At 35.7% G+C, this 18,707-nt stretch overlaps 2 protein-coding genes across 6 annotated transcripts in view; both read right to left on the reverse strand.

The window, feature by feature from the left end:
* Positions 1-3,782: 3,782 nt before the first annotated feature.
* Positions 3,783-7,387, reverse strand: LOC131643318 (cyclase-like protein 2). Its single transcript, XM_058913510.1, has 7 exons — positions 6,978-7,387; positions 6,050-6,094; positions 5,716-5,788; positions 5,127-5,224; positions 4,618-4,688; positions 4,078-4,220; positions 3,783-3,988 (listed from the first exon to the last, which is right to left on the reverse strand). The coding sequence occupies exons 1-6, from the start codon at positions 7,354-7,356 to the stop codon at positions 4,095-4,097; spliced, it is 792 nt and encodes a 263-aa protein (XP_058769493.1). The 5' UTR covers positions 7,357-7,387; the 3' UTR covers positions 3,783-3,988; positions 4,078-4,094.
* The window catches only part of LOC131643317 (cyclase-like protein 2), a 28,439-nt gene continuing 13,514 nt past the window's right edge, over positions 3,783-18,707 (reverse strand). For 4 of the 5 annotated variants that reach the window (XR_009296201.1, XR_009296200.1, XM_058913509.1 and 1 more), the window contains one exon: positions 17,973-18,158. The gene's annotated coding sequence lies outside the window, so the exon portion shown is untranslated. Of the gene's footprint in view, positions 3,989-17,972; positions 18,159-18,707 lie in introns of those variants that run through there. The other variant, XM_058913507.1, reaches the window with a different exon arrangement.

Here is an 18,707-nt window from a genome sequence, read left to right on the forward strand (position 1 = left end):
GATTGGGCCCTGGCCGACGATGGGCCTGCTCGTGGGCCCAGACCAAAACAACAACTTTCATTAAATCAAAACGTTATTTTTACAACAGAATGAAACTACATCTAAGTGACTCCAAATTAAAGCTATTTCTGGAGTAAAGGGGACTGGTGAATCATGAAAAGTAAGGTAAGTAGACTGTCAATTTAGAAGAGAAGAAATAATTTAATCGATGATCAAGTGCACTTGCTCATTTTTGTATTACCAATATTGTATCTATCTTTTTTCATAACTCCATCAAGTATAGAATCTATATTCAAATAATTTTAATGGGAAGTGAACGAGGAAGCAAAGAGGGTAAGTGGGATTAATTGGAAGCGTATGTCGAGCTGGTGGATAGATGTTTCAACTGAAGAAACTTGTTGAGGAGTTGAAGAGGGTTAACATGAAAGAAAATGAGAAAGGTATAGTGGTTTGAAAAGATGATTCGTCGGAAAATTGTCAATGAGATCAGAATATATAAATTTTAATGTCAAGAAATACAAATATGATGGAAAGAGTTATGAGTAGAATGATAATAATGGTTTCAAATTAGATTCTCCCCTATGAAAAATACTAACTACTCCATTCATTTCTATGTATAAGCAAATTTTAACTTTTCACATTCATTGAATAAATTATGTATCTAGTCTTTATATCATCCAAATACAATTAACTGTAAATATATTAACATTGATTACTGTCAAAAACGGTGAAGAAGATCAATTAATAATTCACTATGATATAAACTCATTTTCTTGAAAGATGTGGCGTAAGAACTTGCTGCAAAATGACATTGGTTAATAGAAATAGCTAAAACCCGACCATTAATAATTTAAGAAGTTTAATACTAGGAATCTAATCATCTTACCAGAATCTATGAGTAATGTTATCTCTAATGATCCAACAGATACACTGTTTTTAGGGGTGGCAAAACAAGTCCTGGCCCGCTGGACCGGCCCGCACACCCACCAAAAATTGACAGGGTGGATTGGAATTTTGAGCCAGCAGCCCACCAAAATCTGTCCCGCCAAAATAAGTCGTCCGCCAGAGCCCGCCGCCCGCCAAAACTCGTCTAACCTATTCGTTCATCCTGTCTTGCTTTAAGTCCGCTTCTTTAGTTAATTCTAGTAATTACAATTCTTTATAGTTTTGTTTTATATATTTATTTGTAAATAGGATTATATATACGATGCCCCCTGTCATTAGGGCGAGTTTCAGTTTTGTCCCCTGAAGCTTTTTTTTTTTTTTGATCCGCCCCTTATAAAACCAAAACATCAATTTTACCACACTCTATTACCACAAATGCTTACTGTATAGTTGACTAAGACACATGTGGCATTTTTTGATGCTGACTGTGTAAATAAAATGATTCATCTTTTTAAACAAGAGTACTACTCATCCAAATTACACTCTAGCCACGTGCAACCAGTATTTCCTTCACCACACTACTCACGTGTCGCCATTGCTGTAAATCATTCACATACTACTACTACCTCCGGTCCCAATTATAAGAAAAGATTCTTTTTAGATACATTGAATAAATAATGTATCTGAATAATATGTTGTCCAGATACATTATTTATTCAATGTATCTAAAAAGAGAATCTTTTCTTATAAATGGGACCAAAGAGAGTACTTTTTACCATACACCAAACATAGAAAAACTCTCTCAATTTTCCATTCCAACTAAACAAAACAAATCTCACTCATTTTCACCCCTCATAACATCTTCAACAATCACACAAAATTAACTCATGCCAAATCAAAAACATGTCTGATCCTTCAACTTCCACCACCCCATTACAACATCCATCAATCCATCCCGACCAACAACACAACCTACACCTCATTCACAACATCACCACCACCACCGCCAACGCACAACAACAACAACAACCACCACCACCACCTTCCTCCACCAGAGAATACCGCAAAGGTAACTGGAGTGCAACAAGGTGACCTGTTAAGGCCTTTCCTTTTTTACTAGAATACAGAATGAGTTTTTTTTTGGGTCGAGAGTAGAGTTCAAAATGGCTTATATTTCGTACCAGTTAGGTTTATTTGTATACAAGTTCAGTGGTTTCTAGCTGCAAATTTTGCTGTCATTATTCTAAATTTATGCATCTTACATGCTTAAATGATATGAAATCTTATCACCTGGATTGAATAATAGGATAATCTTATGTAAACTAATAATAAGACCTTGATGTTATCAGAAAAAATTAATGTTGTATTGTTTAACAATTAAGTTGGTATTGATATTGAATGGAAAACTTATGTTAATGTTACTCATATCTTTAAGGACAATTTATATTTGATATATGTAAGACATTAACATCTATTTCAATATTCTTCTGTCAGATAAATTGCATTGCAAAAGCTCTTTTTTCTTACATTGCCCTAGTTAGATCAGTGTGAATAAAACTATTTTTTACACACAAGGATACTACCCTAAGTGAACTAAATTGTTATGTTTCTATCATCTTATTGGTGATATCTTCATCGACAAAAAGTTATCTAAAACCAAAGCCTCTCTTGTATCAATAGCTGGTGGTCCAAAAACATCCCAAAAGCGAAGAGTCTCGTCTCCCCCAACTGAAACCACTGTTAATCCATCTGGACTCTGCAAGACATAAGAGCAATTGTGTAACTTATAAGATACTGTTTCTAAATGAATGGTTCACTTTACTTTTAAGTTATGAAAACTTGTAGCATACCTGAGATAGATGAAGGACTCTCCAAGTATGAGGGTCCAAGCCTCCAACTTTAGTCATAGAAGGATACTGCCACAAACACAGTTGGTTGTGTTCTGCACTTGTACTAAAGCCATGGCCACTTAATATCTCTTTGTGATGTCTATTCCATTGTAATCCACAAACCTGAGCTTTGGTATCTATGCTGCAAATGGGTTGAGAACTATTGTTGGAGCCATGGCTGTTGAGAAGCCAGAATCAATGTAATGATAAATGGGATAACTTGCTTCGTGATTACAAAAAAGTTTGTGATTATGAGTCCAAATCAGAATCATCACCCAAATATCATTTTCATTCTTATTGGATTCTCAATAAACAACAACGCAAAGAACAGAATCTTCCTTCTAATATGGTCTTTGAAATTTATCAACTATCAAGCTATATCAATGTGATACTGCTACACAGCTCATCACTCTCTCAGTTTCAATCGCTTTAATTATTATTTTATTACACAGTCAATTTATTATATAGTCATATCAAAAAAATGCTACAGGCCTTAGTCAACTACACAGTCAGCATCTGTGGTAATAAAGTGTGGTAAAATTGATGTTTTGGTTTTATAAAGGGCGGATAAAAAAATAAACTTCAGGGAGCAAAACCGAACATTGCCCTAAAGACAAAGGGCATTGTATATTTAACCCTTGTAAATATGTTTTGTTTCATAAATTTATTTGAAAATATATGTAATATTTTTTTAAGTAAAATTTGTTAAAAAAATGTTTTTATAAAAAATTGTTCTAAAAAATAAGTGAAAATTTTAATTGATAGTTAAAAAAGCCTATAAATCTTTTTAGAAAATGAAAAAAATATAAATAAAAAATAGAGCAAGTCTGCCACCCGCCAACCCGCTATTTTGGCAGGACGGACATGATTTTTATGCTCATTTCACATGGCGGGCTTGTCCGTCCTGCTTGTTTTTTGGCGGGTTTAAGACAAGACAGACGCGGGCGGCCTGTTTTGCCACCCCTACCTGTTTCAACGAATTCACTTAGAGATATTGATAGATATTGATAAGATACAAAAACTTAATATATAATGTAATTATTAAGAATTAATGGCCATAGGTCTACAAGTTCAAATGGTGCATAAGGACTACATGTGAGGTAAAAGTTGAAAACACAAGTTTATTATAAGTGCACCAGCAAGTCCTCAATTCTTGGTTTGCATCAAAATGCTCCTAGTTGATACCGCTGACTACCTTTGGGATATGTTGCTACCTGCGGCCATACCACTATATCAACATTTGACTTGATAAGGATCAGGATAATGCAAAGAGTTGGAGATTGATACCATAAATTGATCATACCATGCAACTGACGTACTTCATCGGGTCAGAATGCACCGTGTTGGTGATGCCTCAGAACCAACCAACCTGAGAGGCAAGCAGTTGAGTGAATATATTCCTGCTGGGACACCGTCTAGCTTCAGGCTTTCCACAACAATGATTTCCTGATGCATTTACTTTTGTTAGTGCATTGCTCATTGATGAATTTTCACACAAGGAACTCAATGGATGCATTCTAGCAACCTCTCTCTTTCTACTAAAACTGAAAGTATCTACTCATACGATGAAAACAGCCTTCAAATATACTTAATCACACGAGACCTCATTTGTACTCCTTTTTTAATTTCAGCATCATTTCCCATATTAAAAGTTTGAAAATTAAATTCAAGAGAGAATAGTCACATACTTTCAGCATCATTAATATACTTAATCACACGAGACCTCATTTGTACTCCTATTTTAATTTTTTAGTTCTTTCAATTCAGAAACTAGGAATAATTACCATAAGGCAACTAAGGAGTAAAATATGCATAAATTACCACCAGAAGACAATTTTCTTACCCTGCTTTCCAGAAAAACACGATGAGACTCAACCGTGTGAACATATGCTGCAACGGATAAGTAATCAACTCCTACCAATTACACCGGAAATTACATTAGTGCATAAATGGCATCCGATAGGGGCAAAAAAGCAGAAATAGTACCATCATAAATTGAAACAGCAAAAGGTTTCCACTGAAGTTGTTTCATTGTAAAAGATATTAAAACATGAATAAATTGAATTTCAGAGAGGCGGCTTTACCCCTTCCATTTCATCCAAAAAATATTGAGGTGAACAAATTTCTAAGATAGACCGATTCAAGAGAGAAGAAATGGCCAGAATTTGAAGTGTGCAATGAAATCAACTTAAGTTAATGACCCCATGTTATTATTAGATAAAAGAGAGATATGAGTGAAATAAATTAAGAATGCAAACTATGGATGGATAACAGTTATTTGAGTAAAAAACAGAGAGGAGAAAAAACTTAGGAAACAACTCGAATCATCATGCATAATGATTTCTATCTCACCTACAAGTTTGATGTCGGTGTTCTCCACCAGCCATTTTGCACCATCCTCCATGAATCCAACATAGCTTGTGTCAAATTCCTTCTTAAACATAAGCTTCCTACAAGTCACATGTAACTTCTAATAAACAAATGCATAGCACTAAGCTAAATGTTAAAATTGCATTTTAAAATTATATACTGCCATATGAGTCATTGAGGTTAACAATTAATATTAACAAAATCAAATCAAACACGCTACGCTGTATGTTTATGTTTGAATAAAATGAAGGGGAAATATTTTCATTTAAAACCTTTGCCTCCCTCTCAGAAGGCTAACTGTTACTGATAAAGTGAAGAAGCAACTATTGCTTATATGCAAGCTAAGTCCACATCCATATTATAATGACTCAGAAGGTTCAACCCAAAAATTGAAACTTCCAAAAGATAGAAAGCATATGAATGTTAAACAAAAAGCATTTCGTGTATATGCAGGAACTATGAAGCTGCTTTAGAGAAGCACTTTCAGAACAAGCAAGAAAAACCATCTGGAAAAACAAAAAATAAGATGCTCCTACAGCAGTCTGGGCAAATGTAACTTATAAGTTATTACCTGTCAGTATTTAATGTTCTGAAGAGCACACGTTTTACACCTTTAGGGATAGACAAGGACTTCATAACTTCAGCTGAAAAAAGATAAATCTTTTAATATTTAAATTATATATAAACACCAGTAACAGGAATAAGTTTGCATTTTCATATCAGACATTCAAAATGAAACGGCTCGGAAAACAGTTTGTAAATGGGAAAGCAGAGCATCTACCAAATTTCATGATTCAGATTCACATTGAACTGAGCCTCTAAATTGTCAGGACCCATGGCAAAGAAATTGAGAAACTGAACTGTGCAGCAATTCAAGAACTACTAAGTTTAAGAGCATCACATACCAGTAATGTTGTTATCCCGTGGAACATCAACCAAAAGGACAAGACCTATAAATAGAACAATTGGTGTATCAGTTGTCTACGAAACAGCTAATGCCTACTGAAATAGCTGATGCCTAATGAAACAGCTAATGCCTACTGAAATAGCTAATGCCTAATGAAACAGCTAATAAAGTAATAATAAAATAATAAAAATGATGATGGTTTGTGAGATTTACTCACATGCTTTTACAAAAGTAAAGTTTTGAACACTTCTACTTAATCACGTGACAGAAAACGCCAAAATAAAGAAGCAGAACATTAAAAAAATCAAAACAAGGAACGAAAGAGATTACAAAAGTAAAGTTCTGACTTGACAGAAAACGCCAAAATAAAGAAACAGAACATTAAAAAAATCAAAACAAGGAAAGAAAGAGATTACAAAAGTAAAGTTCTGAACACTTCTACTTAATCACCTGACAGAAAACGCCAAAATAAAGAAACAGAGCATTAAAAAAATCAAAACAAGGAACGAAAGTCTTCTTCTTCTTTTCCCAAATCTGCGACATCAGAAAAATCGGTCGCTTTGGCTGCATGCAACCCGCGATCGCGGCCGCTTCTTCCTGTTGCACCGAACCAGTACAACCTGAAGCGTCCTGGTGAATTTTTCTGCTTCGCGCCGCTATATCGGCCGCATCAGCCGCGATTAACAATGAACACTTCTAAATTCTAATAGTACTAATACTCATGATTGTAAATACTAATAATAACACTTCTATTAGTACTACTACTAATGATAATGATACTAATAATGAATACTTCTATAGTACTATAACTAATGATGGTGGTTAACATTATTGTTTTGGGTAAGAATAATAATTATTCTACATTACGAGAAATGATAAATGGTACATAGATTACAGTGAATTGAATAATAGAATAAGGATGATACCATTGAGGAGTGCTATATCAAGAGCATCAGCATCAAATCCAGCGTCGTAGTAATTATCATAGAAATGGCCCGGCGTGTCAATATGAGTTCCGATGTGAACCCCAATCTTCATAGCCGAGTTATTAGCGACTGAGCCATTCTTCATGCTACTAGCAAGCCACAGGAAGTTCCCTAACCCTTCCTTAGAGTCCCAAACCGGCATCTCAGGGACTAACCTGTGGGTGATATCGAATATCCGTCCGTCATCGTACACTTCTCGCCGTAGAGGAACGATATTCGTTTCGTCACCGGTGAGGGAACATTCGCCGGATGGATAGGCGGTGGAGGCGCCGGCGACGGAAATCGCACAGATAAACGCAAATATAAATACAGACTTCATGCTCGCTGTTGCTTTTCTGGTCAAAATTGCCTTTTTCTTTTGGGTGTTTCTAACTGTGCCGCGCTTTTATTCTTTTTTGAAAATTTTACTTTTTACCCCTCTACTTGCCTTTGTACCCCTATTATTTTTTTAAAATGGCAATTTTACTCTCAAAAGTTAATATGGCAATTTTAAAATGGCAATTTTACTCTCAAAATCTGAAAAACTGCACCCCTACACGTTGTAATTTCGGAACACTTATGTAAGTCTTCTGGTGTATAAAGTATCAAACCTGAACAGATTCTTCAACTCTTCCTGTTCACAAAAATATATATCTGGAAGTCGTTTGGAAACTGTTCCGGAAAAACGAAAACCAAACCGGAAAACTTTGAAAAAGTGTTCCGGTACACATTTTCACAAACCGGAAGAGTTGTGAAATATCTTCCGGAGTGCATTTCCGGAACTCTTTTCATATGTCTTCTAGAATGCATTTTTCATTTTTTTTTCATTTTTTTATGTTTTTTCAGGTATGGAAATTCCACTCCAGATTTGTCAAAAAAACGAGACAATTGTAGATATCACTGATGCTTTGACAACTTCACAAAGATTTGTCACATGAGAAGAAGTTATCCGATGGGTTAAAGAGACCAGAATCAACAATAAAGTGACTGTATCATCGCTCGTTCGAACACCGAAATAGGCAAAAGAGGAAGAAGCAACAAAGTGATATTTGGGTGCGATAAAAAGGGGGAAATATAAGGATAAAAGTGAGACTCAAAGTGCTACTAAGAGATGTGGATGTCCATTCAAAATTAGGTCGACTCCAACAAAAGATGGGTCTGGATGGAAGGTTGATGTAAAATATGGAGTTCATAATCATGGTTTACCAGATAGATTAGAAGGTCATTCATTTGTTGGTAGGTTGACAACAGACGAGAAGTAGCATGTTGCTGATTTGACAAAGAGGCATGTTTCGCCTAGACACTTATTGATTTCCTTGCAAGAGCGGGATCCTGAAAACGTCACCCGAATCACGCAAATATACAAGCATAAGAGTGTGATAGAAGCGGAGATAAGAGGTGAAGTGAGATACAACATTTGCTTAAGCTTACAGAGGAGACGAACTATGTTTATTGGAGTAGGAAAATGGATGATTCGAAAGTTGTGAGAGATATTTTTTAAGCTCATCCAGATTCGATAAAGTTGCTGAATCTTTTTCCAACTATCTTGATTATGGACGCCACATATAAGACCAACAAATATAGACAACCTCTGTTTAAAATAGTTGGCATGACATCTATTGAGTTGACATTTGCGGTTGTGTTTGCTTATATGGAGTGTGAGCAGACATATAGTTATTGTTGGGTCTTGGATAAGCTGATGCAATTGTTTGTGAAGAAAGATGTGGGTCCACAAGTGATTTTGACGGATAGAGATCTTGCTTTGATGAAAGCAGTTGAAGTTGTTTTTCCTACGACGCATAACTTGCTATGTCGTTTTCACATTAACAAAAATGTTGGGATGAAATGCAAGGAATATGTGATGAAAGACATGCAAGAGACGATAGGCACATTGTGGAAAGATGTTGTATGGGTTAGTAATAAGGTTGAGTATGGTGTACGGTTGCAATATCTTGAGCAAGCATGCTTTGCTTGTAGTGACTTCCTCGATTACGTGAAGAACACTTGGTTGATCCCACATAGGCAAAGATTTGTAGGCGCATTGATTGATCGATTGCTTCATTTTGGTAACACCACGACTAATCGGTATGTCATAATTCTTAGTCTTTTTAATATGTATTAATTTTTAGTGTTATTTTTTTTATACTTAGTTTGTTTATTTTAGGGTTGAGTCTGCACATTGGAAGCTAAAGCATATGATAGGGAACAGTCTTGGTGACATGGTCAAAGTTTGGGAAGCTATGAATGCTAACCTAAAAATACAAATAGGTTACATTCGAGCTTCGTTTCAAAAAGTTTTTATGAGGTTGAGCTTAAGTTTTTATGATAATTAGCATGGGTCAGTATCGAGATCTGCTTTGAGACGCATTACTGAAGAGTTATTGAGGCTCGACTATGTGTTAAATAGTAGGGAAATGTGGTGGTACTATGAGAACAAGTTATGGGTTACCTTGTGCTTGTGAGATGGGAAAATTAGTTGTTGTTGGAATCCCATTACGAATAGAAAGTGTTCATCTTCAATGGAGGATACTATCTATGGAAGGTGAGTTGTCTTTAGATGAGGAAGTTGGTTCATAGGTGGATATGAGTAATGCAATTGATGAATTGTGGAGAAGGTTTTAATCACTAGATGTTGTTGGAAAAAGGGCATTCAAAAGTAGGGTTTGTGAAGTTGCATATCCCACGACAACTTCATTGTGTCCACCACCTGAGAAAATAAAAACTAAAGGAGGAGTGAAGAGGAAAGGAAACCAATCAGCTGGGTATGATGTTTATAGGGATCCTTCGGGTCTTGAGTATGCTGATCAGACGTCTCAATCTTCACAAATACAATCGCAAGCATCACATACTTCCAGGAAGCAATCACACTCAAAGAAGCAATCACAATCAAAGAACCGGACTGACGAAGACCAAACTGACGGAGACACCTATCAGGTAAGTATGGCACATGTATGTCACCCCAAAGAAGAAAACCTCTATACAGAGATAGCTCGTCAAAAGGAATGTGACGTCTGTGATCCTCGAATGGGCGCCATATGACGTCCGTAGGTGTCAGCTGATCCAAAACCGGTCTCAACTCATCCACCTTCATGACTCCTTGCTTGTACGATCATCTCATCGCCCGAGGAAGCCCTTGATTTATAGATGGACGTCAGTTCTCTCCTTTCCTTCCAAGTGTGGGAAAGTACTCATGAATCCAACACTGTTACCAAATAAATTATATCATATAAATTAATATACATATATTAAAGAATATAATTTAAAATATATGAATTAACATACAATTAATTAAAGGATAAAAGTTATATCATATATACATAAATACCTGTAAAAGAGTAGGATATCCACCTAGCTACTTGCAACTAAACATAGATGCATCTCTAAGATGTCGATAAAGAGTGACCAGTGCAGCAGATGCCCAACTGTAAGCACTAAGTCTCTCTAAGTCTCTAAATAACAGCAAATATCGGGCCTTGACAAGAGTAAAAGTCTTGTCCTCTAAAATAATACTCCCTACCAACATCATAAGATATGCTCTGGTCGCAAAAGCCCACCTACTAGCAGCACGATGCTCCACAAATCTATCATATAACCACTGCAGTGAATAATAAGCTCCCCTGCAGTCATGCACAAGTTGAGCCATCTCACCCCTATCCACTCCCAAGTACTAGATGCCAAGCTCAACACCCCTCCTCGGTGACATGCTCCTCGGGATACTAGAACAAACCCCCTATAGGCAAATGCAGCAGACTGGCAACATCATCTAATTTAATCGTCATTTCACCAAATGGCATGTGAAATGACAATGTCTCTATATGCCACCTCTCTACAAATGCTGGGACAAGATTAACGTCTATCCTGGTCAGGCTAGTTATCTGGAGACAAGTCAGACCTGATGTAGATACCAAAGCCTCCATCCATGGTGGGAGCATATCAGGAACTCTATCCTGAAGCTTCGTCCCATGTTCTGCCACTTTGAGCTCCTTTTTACGACCTCTTTCCTGAAAATAAAAAAAAATCACATTATAAAATATAATAATAAATTAATTTTAAATTAATAAAAGCAAATAAAATAAATAAATTTATTTTTCTTACCTCCCTGTACCATAAACGGCAAGCAACATGGTCCTGGTATCGAACAAGTAATGATCGATCTGAAGGCCCTCTAGGATATCCAGCTGGCTGTGGTGGCTCCTATGGTGGCTTAGAGGGACCATATGCATCGCGGCGTCGGCTAGAAGGCCTTCTGTCTGGTCCTAATGTACGCATGTCGCTGATCTAAAATTTAAAAATAAAATCAAAACCGGAACAGTTCAAATAAGTTTTCAGGTGTTTTTCAATGATGAACCGGAACAGTTAACAAAAGATTTTCGGTTTGCAAGCTTCTGAACCGGAACAGTTAACAAAAGTGTTCCGGATTGAAGGTAAATGAACCGGAACAGTTTTGGAAAGAGTTCCTGAGTGAAAGCTAATGAACCGGAACAGAATCTGAAAGTGTTCTGGGGTAAATTTTGTAAACCGAATGACTTACCAAAAGTGTTCCGGTTTGTTTGATTTGCGAACCAGATGAATTGACAAAAGCGTTCCGGTATGTGTTTTGTAGAAAATGCAGAGCATTTGAGTTTACAAATAGTGAAAAGTTAAAAATGAGAAAAATTTACTTATTTATATGAGGGTAATTTCGTCCAAATTTTTTGACTGTAGGGGTATATGGACAATTGTAAAGGTACAAAGTAAAATTTTCTTCTTTTTTTTTTTTGCGTAATTTTTTTATCTTTCATTTGGTGCAAAAAATAAAAATTTCTTACTCCACCCCCGTTGACCTCTCACCACCACTGATTTGACAAATTTGTCATTCTGCTTCCATAGATGTATTTTCGAAAGCACTTATTTTTTGTTTAATGTTGTTTTATTTCGTAAATATACATATGGAAGTTTCCGTATATGCATCTATTGAAGCATTTGATATTATATTCGCGTCAGACTCTTCTTCTCCCTATTTTTTACTTTCTCATTTCAAAACTCTCACTTTCTTTCAACTTCAAAAATCAAACTTCCAAACAAGTTCATTTCTTCCTCTCGATTTCGACCAAGATCGTCAAGATCAACTAGCAACACATTCCAACAAGTTCCAAACTACATTTAAATGGTAAGTTTTCCATGTTTCGAGTTATTTTAGAGTTTTTAAAAATAGAGATTGAATTCGATTTTTATGTGTAGGAATGATTGAGTAGCGCAAGAAATAAGTTTTAGCGATAATGGGGAGCAATTCATTAAAAAGGGGTTTTGAACCTTCTGCAATAGTGATCAGACGTCATTGTTGCGTTTTAGAGGTTTCAGAACCTCCCGTAGATGCATATTTAGAAGAGTGGAAAGTTGGGTCATTACGTAGATGCACCTACGGAAGAAATCCATTTTTTCAAATGTAAGACACTTCCGTAGATGCATCTACAGTAGGTTATGTGCTGATTTTTTTTCTTTATTTCTTTTTCTTGTTATAACTACCTAGTAAGTTACTCGATTTTATTAAATCACAATGCAAAAATCATGGCCGACCATCTAGATCACATTATACATGGGAGGACTGCACAACATGCATCCATGCGGCGTGAACGGATGTGTATAGTATCACAGGTGGCGGATGGAGATGTCGTTTCATCTAATGTACCCTTTACACCCGATGTACCTACTACACCTGTTCCAGTCGGGCAGTCTCCATCAGTTCCAATTGACGGACCTTCTCCATCCGTTCTAGTTGAGAGGCATACTCCATCTCTTACTGCATCACAGAAGCCTCAGGATGATGCGGAGGGGTCCTCACAGTTGCCAGCCTCCCGCAGACATCGACTAGGCAGTTCCTCTATATTTGTGCCCGTGACAACGACGGATTTTGCAGGATCTTCGGTGCCATCTACTGAGCTACGCGAGGATGATCCAGTGTTGGGGCCTGCCTGGGACCCGGAGGATCCTATAGATGCGTCCATATAAACACGGTATGCAGATCATTAAGCTAGGCATATTTGGGAGATGGAGGTAAATTTTATTTGTTTATTACTTATAATTTTTTATTCATTTTATGACTTTGCTTGAAGATAACAGTGTTTTTTTTTTAATTTTACGAGAGGAATCCCTAGAAGTTCTACAACCACGCCAGGAAGATTGCTTCTTTCATGCATCTTGACGAGTCGTGCTTCCGTGATGCAGTCGTAGCTTCTCGTCTGAGGGACCTCTGCACGGTCGACTTCCAGACGATTCATAATGGAATGTTGATGGCATTTGCAGAGAGGTGGCATCCAGAGGGTCGCTACCGCGAAAATTAATAGAGTCACCACTAACATATTTATCTGGAAAAGGAAGGGACAACCAGTAAACCATAAAACAAAACAATGGTCTCACGACCAGAGAAAAGGGTAAGGGAGTCGGTTGCGCGGGGGGAAGGTATTAGCACCCCTCGCGCCCATCGTACTCGATGGCATCCACGTTTGTGTCTAAAACTATGGGTGTGTAACAAATATACGCCTAATCAGAACTAAAATGCATGCCAAATGGAGGGAAAAGAAAGAGTTATGATCGCACGGGCCCTACCCCACTGCCTATGTATCCTTTTTGAGGAGTCAGAGGTAGCGTAGCTCGCTAACTAGTTTCTGTTTGTTTTGTGTTTTTTAGATGAACGAGTTACATTCGCACTCCGCTGCTTGACCTTTGGAGACTTATGCTAGGAAATAGAGCGGAAATAACAAGCTCTTAAGAAAAGAAAATCAAAGAGTATGGTTTGTGTTTTAAAGAATGAATGAGGAAAGCCTAAGATAATGGAGGAAAGCTTGCTACCTATGTTGTCATACAAAGGGTACAACACTAAATTAATAACCTATGGGGAAAAGCGAATGCAAACAAGAATATCACACAAACGAGCTCATCTCGTAAAGCAAACAAACTACTGGCGCAGGCCAAATAGTAGAAAAATGGTCCCGCCATAGCCACGGGGAGCAGATCACCCGAGTCAACCAAACATTAGACCAAACGCAATAAGGGGATCAGGCCATAGACAAGAGGAGCGATTTCCTCTCAACAACCAAGTTGTCATAGTGTGGGAAACATCTGGGGGATGGTGCATGCGTACACCAAGCATCAACGTCGGCCAACGTGAGCTATAAGAAATGCGGGGATTCGATTGTATGAATTCTCTACCTGACAAACTCGATAACAAGATCTTGTGCTAGTTCAAGACCGAGCAACGCGTGGTGTGCGCTTAACAGAACAGACTCAATGAGACTGGGTGGGGGTTGATTGCTAACCCTTTCTGCATGCCTTCTTGAGGACTTAACAGTGTGCCTTTAAAGGTCTTATCGCACCGTGACTCCCTTCCGCAAAGCAAAAATATAAATACACCAACAAAAATAGAGTCTCTTTCGAGTGCTTGACCAGATGAATGTCTAAGTCCTACTACTTATGTTATAGGATGATGCGGAAAACGATAAAATACGAGAAAGGTAAAATGAAACGAGATCAATACCAAACAGATTATGATCCATAAACTGCAGCAAAATGAGAAAGAAAACCAGAGATCCCGCGAGCGAGCTAGCAAAAGCAATAACAAATAGTCAGCACACCGATTAGCCGCATAGGCAAACAAGGATCGACGTCGTGAAAATGAATCATGCGTCGATGTGTGCTTCGACCACAATCACAATACACCTGCGAGAGGAACAAGCAATCTAGGCAAACAGGTATAAAGTAAAAGACGTGTCTCCAAAATGAGAGCACGACACGAGAGAATGAGATTGTGTCCCGCAAATAAAGCGAAACACAAATGAGATAAGCGTCGATCAGTAATTGCCTTTCCAAATGCCTTGCACACTAGCACACAAGTTAGAGATAACAAAACATCGCAATCAGAATTGCGTTATTATATACTATAACCTAAACTGAAAATGAAATGTAGAAGAATAAGTGAAAACATAAAGAAAACAAGTCAAAACTAGCATAGGTATGAAGATACAAGAGCAAACAAGCTTGCAAATGAAGAAACAACATAAACGAACAAAAGAACTAAACATACATTTCCATGATCAAGAATCAAAGGTGGGTTATCATTCAACCACAACATCAATAACAAGTTATAAATGCATGCACGAGGCTCACATGTAATGATCCTCTGAACACCTATAAAAAAATGAAAAAGTAAATAATTAAACAAACTAAAATCTTAGAAATGACAAACATGTTACTTAAATCTTTCAAATTCATTTATATATGCATGTTTGGATTGACATAATCACTAGTGTCATATTTAGGGTAGAAATAAGATAGGCCGAGATAAGTTTTGTCAAATATGGTCCACTAAAATAATGAAATTCTAAATCTGATTTTTAGCTTGTCACTGGTTTATTTTAAGTCTGACACCTAGTTAAATTTTATCAAACCTAAATCGAAATTACCAAAAAACTAAAGCCGCCTAAGTTTCTATGTAGTTTGTCATTAACTTGTTTTTAGACCTCATTGTGTTGTGACCTTGAATATCTAATTAGTTTCATAGTCTACTTAAAAAACTTATTTTATTTGTATATACATACATAAGCAATTCAACTAATATTTAATAGACTAACATATTAAAAATTCAATAATAATAAAAGTTTATTTGCAGTGACTTATATGAATTTACATAGTATGACTAAGATTTAGTTACATTTTAATTCAAACTATTCATATTTATTTTTTTCAATCAAAACAATAACTTTTATTGAGATTCAAAAGACATTACAGCGCAAGTGGTCATAAACTAATCCAACTAAGCAAGAGTTACTAACAGACCAATACTAAAACCTTTATCAAGGTAACATTAGTCTACCGAAGTGATGCCTATTTTTTCTATTGTCCCAACATCGATACACTACAACATCTATAATGTTGAAAGTGCATTATTGCGGGCTCATACTTTCTCCAAAGCAAATGGTGTTCCTATATCTCCAACACTCGTGAACAGTTTTGGTAAAGGCACATTGAATAATTCTCTGTCTCCAACTTTTTTTCTTAAACATATTGATTAACCAAACTAATTCTCTGTCTCCAACCTTTTTTCTTACACATATTGATTAACCAAATTAATTCCTCTTCCCACTATTGAGGGATGTGAGCGAGTTGTAACCAAATCAGAACTCCCTCCCACACCATTCTCGTACCTGGTCAGCCAAACAGAATGTGATATAGAGCATCACTCTCCTTGCAGAAAATACACTCATCAGTGTCGAGCATGCCAAACCTGTGAAGTCTTTCCTTAGTTGGTAAACTATTATGGCAAGCTCTCTATAATGTGTGTATAGTAAAACTATTCATATTTATTTAAATAAACTAATGTGATAGCTTTAAATAGTTTTTTTTTATGATATGTGATTATGCCTTTTTAACTAAACAGAAATTTTTATAAAATTAAAAAAAATAAAAAAGTCTAGGCATTTTTTATTTCAAAAAAAAAGTCATACTTGACCAGAGTCAACTTAGGCTCGGGCCTATTCCATTGGTCACCAAAATTCTATCAAAAACTGCACTTTGCTAAGTAGTACAACAATATAGCGTAAAGAAGCTATATCAAGAGGTAGGTGTTTCATATTTGTGTTGTGTGTGCTTATTTCCTTGATAGTCTGTGTTGTTTAGTCAAAGCTTCTGACATCAATTCATCACTGATCATGAACTGATTTATAATTAATTTCAACTTTACATGGGAAGCATAGATATTGGAATCTTAAAACAATAAGGTGCAAGCATCAATCAATGCATGCATGAGAGAGTAACTTTAGGCATTCAAACGCATAGCAAAAATAAATAGCATGCATGCACCAATTACAGCAACAATTGTTCAAGCAATCAGGCACCTTGCAGTGCTTGAATTCACGTGAATTCAAAGACATTGTGTTGCAGCCTTTGTTGCCATTTGTAGTACTGGGCATCTTAACCTGCCAGTGCAATACCTTTACCTTTTCCAATTCTAAGAGCATCTTCAATAGTGGTATTTTCTTTTGAGTTCTCCACCTAGACATGCCACATCATAATACCATTGCATTGCAATGCAACTATGAAAAAATTGTGGTACCCAATCAAATTAGTTTATGAGGTAAAGTTGTGGGCCCAATAATAACTTTTTAGAATTATACAATTAAAATAAAAATTATAAAAATTATTTTAGATGATGTGGCTAGTGGGACCCATAAAAAACCAAAAAATGGGTTACACCATTGGAGATGCTCTAAATAATTAATAAAGGTGGTTTATAAAACTGTAGGAAAATAATTGACATATATCTCTTTTTCTCAAAATGACAAGTACAGTATAAGTTTGGTTTCACGTTCAAATCACGTCACATACAGTGCCATCGTAATTTTACAATCTTGCCACCAAACCAAACATACACGGTAACACGGGGTTTGTTTGCATTTCAGTTCACAACGGAAACTTGTGATATTCAAGGCACCAACTGAATTTGCAAAACTTTTTGTAGGAAACTACAAATGCAAACATGGTTATATAGGAATGTTTATCTATATTTGATGTTTTTAACAAATGTAATGGAAACATATGCCATGAAAGATGAAGAGCAGTATTGTTACTAGGGCTGGACATCGGTTCGGGTCGGGTCAGGGCCATAACCCAAAACCGTTCTTAACCTCGGGTGATAAATCCAGGCCCAAATTCCGACCGATTTATTTTTGGTTTTTTCAGGTTCAGTCCAAATTGGGTACGGTTAATAAACTCGATTTTTTTCGAATAGTTGGGTCAATGGAAAATTTAAGCCAAATTGAAAAACCAATAAGATTTTTTATTTAATTGTTCGATAAATTGACAATAAAGCCCAAAATATATTATTTTGTTATTGGACCATAAATATATAATGTCCAAAACACAATCAGTTTTTGTTTTTTAATTTTTAACAGTATTATTTAAAAAATAAATTATTTAGATCAGTTTAATCATTTAAAATCGATCTAAAATTGGATACTAAGTTTTCAAATACAAAATTATTTAAGATGAAATAAACTCATAAATCACAAATTAAATAAAATATAATACAACATTACAATAACATAACAAATAGTACAAATAATAAATTCCTTCAATGTCAAAATCCAACAATTTCTTCAGTTTCAAATCCTGTAACATCAAAGAAGGAAATAGAGATTACAAGTTGAACAATAGCATCAAAACTATATTTGACAAAAATTGAAATGAACAATAGCAAAACATTAATTAAAATTATAGTAAAAATAATAATTTCCGGAGCAATCAAAAGACCACAAAAGCAAAACATTAATAAAAATTAAAACTAAAAAATTTATAATAGCAAAACATTAATTAATTTAATTATACTAAAATTAAAAACTCATAAATTCAAAAATAGTATACTAAAATTATAAATATTTTTTTATAACCAATGTTTAATTTAACTACAAACAATAAAACTCATAAATTCTTATAAATTATCCATAAAACACATAAATAAAAGTAAATGATTATTAAAACAAGAAAAAAAAAGGTAATAAAGGAGTGGGTAAGTGGGATTAATTGAATGCTTGTGTTGAGCTGGTGGAGAGATGTTTCAACTGAAAAAACTTGTTGAGGAGTTGAAGAGGATTAACATTAAAGAAAATGAGAAAGGTAGAGTGGTTTGAAAAGATGATTCATCAGAAAATTGTCAATGAG

This window comes from Vicia villosa, linkage group LG1 (genome assembly GCF_029867415.1).
Source record: "Vicia villosa cultivar HV-30 ecotype Madison, WI linkage group LG1, Vvil1.0, whole genome shotgun sequence".
In the NCBI taxonomy this organism is placed as follows: Eukaryota; Viridiplantae; Streptophyta; class Magnoliopsida; order Fabales; family Fabaceae; genus Vicia; species Vicia villosa.

What these genes read in the sequence shown, in the direction of transcription:
- LOC131643318 (XM_058913510.1), bottom strand. Translation starts at nt 7,356, where the DNA reads ATGAAGTCTGTATTTATATTTGCGTTTATCTGTGCGATTTCCGTCGCC. An exon ending in TGATATAGCACTCCTCAATG is followed by an intron (nt 6,095 to 6,977) that starts GTATCATCCTTA and finishes TTCTATTTATAG; the next exon opens with GTCTTGTCCTTTTGGTTGAT. An exon ending in GTGTTTTTCTGGAAAGCAGG is followed by an intron (nt 4,221 to 4,617) that starts GTAAGAAAATTG and finishes TAAATGCATCAG; the next exon opens with GAAATCATTGTTGTGGAAAG.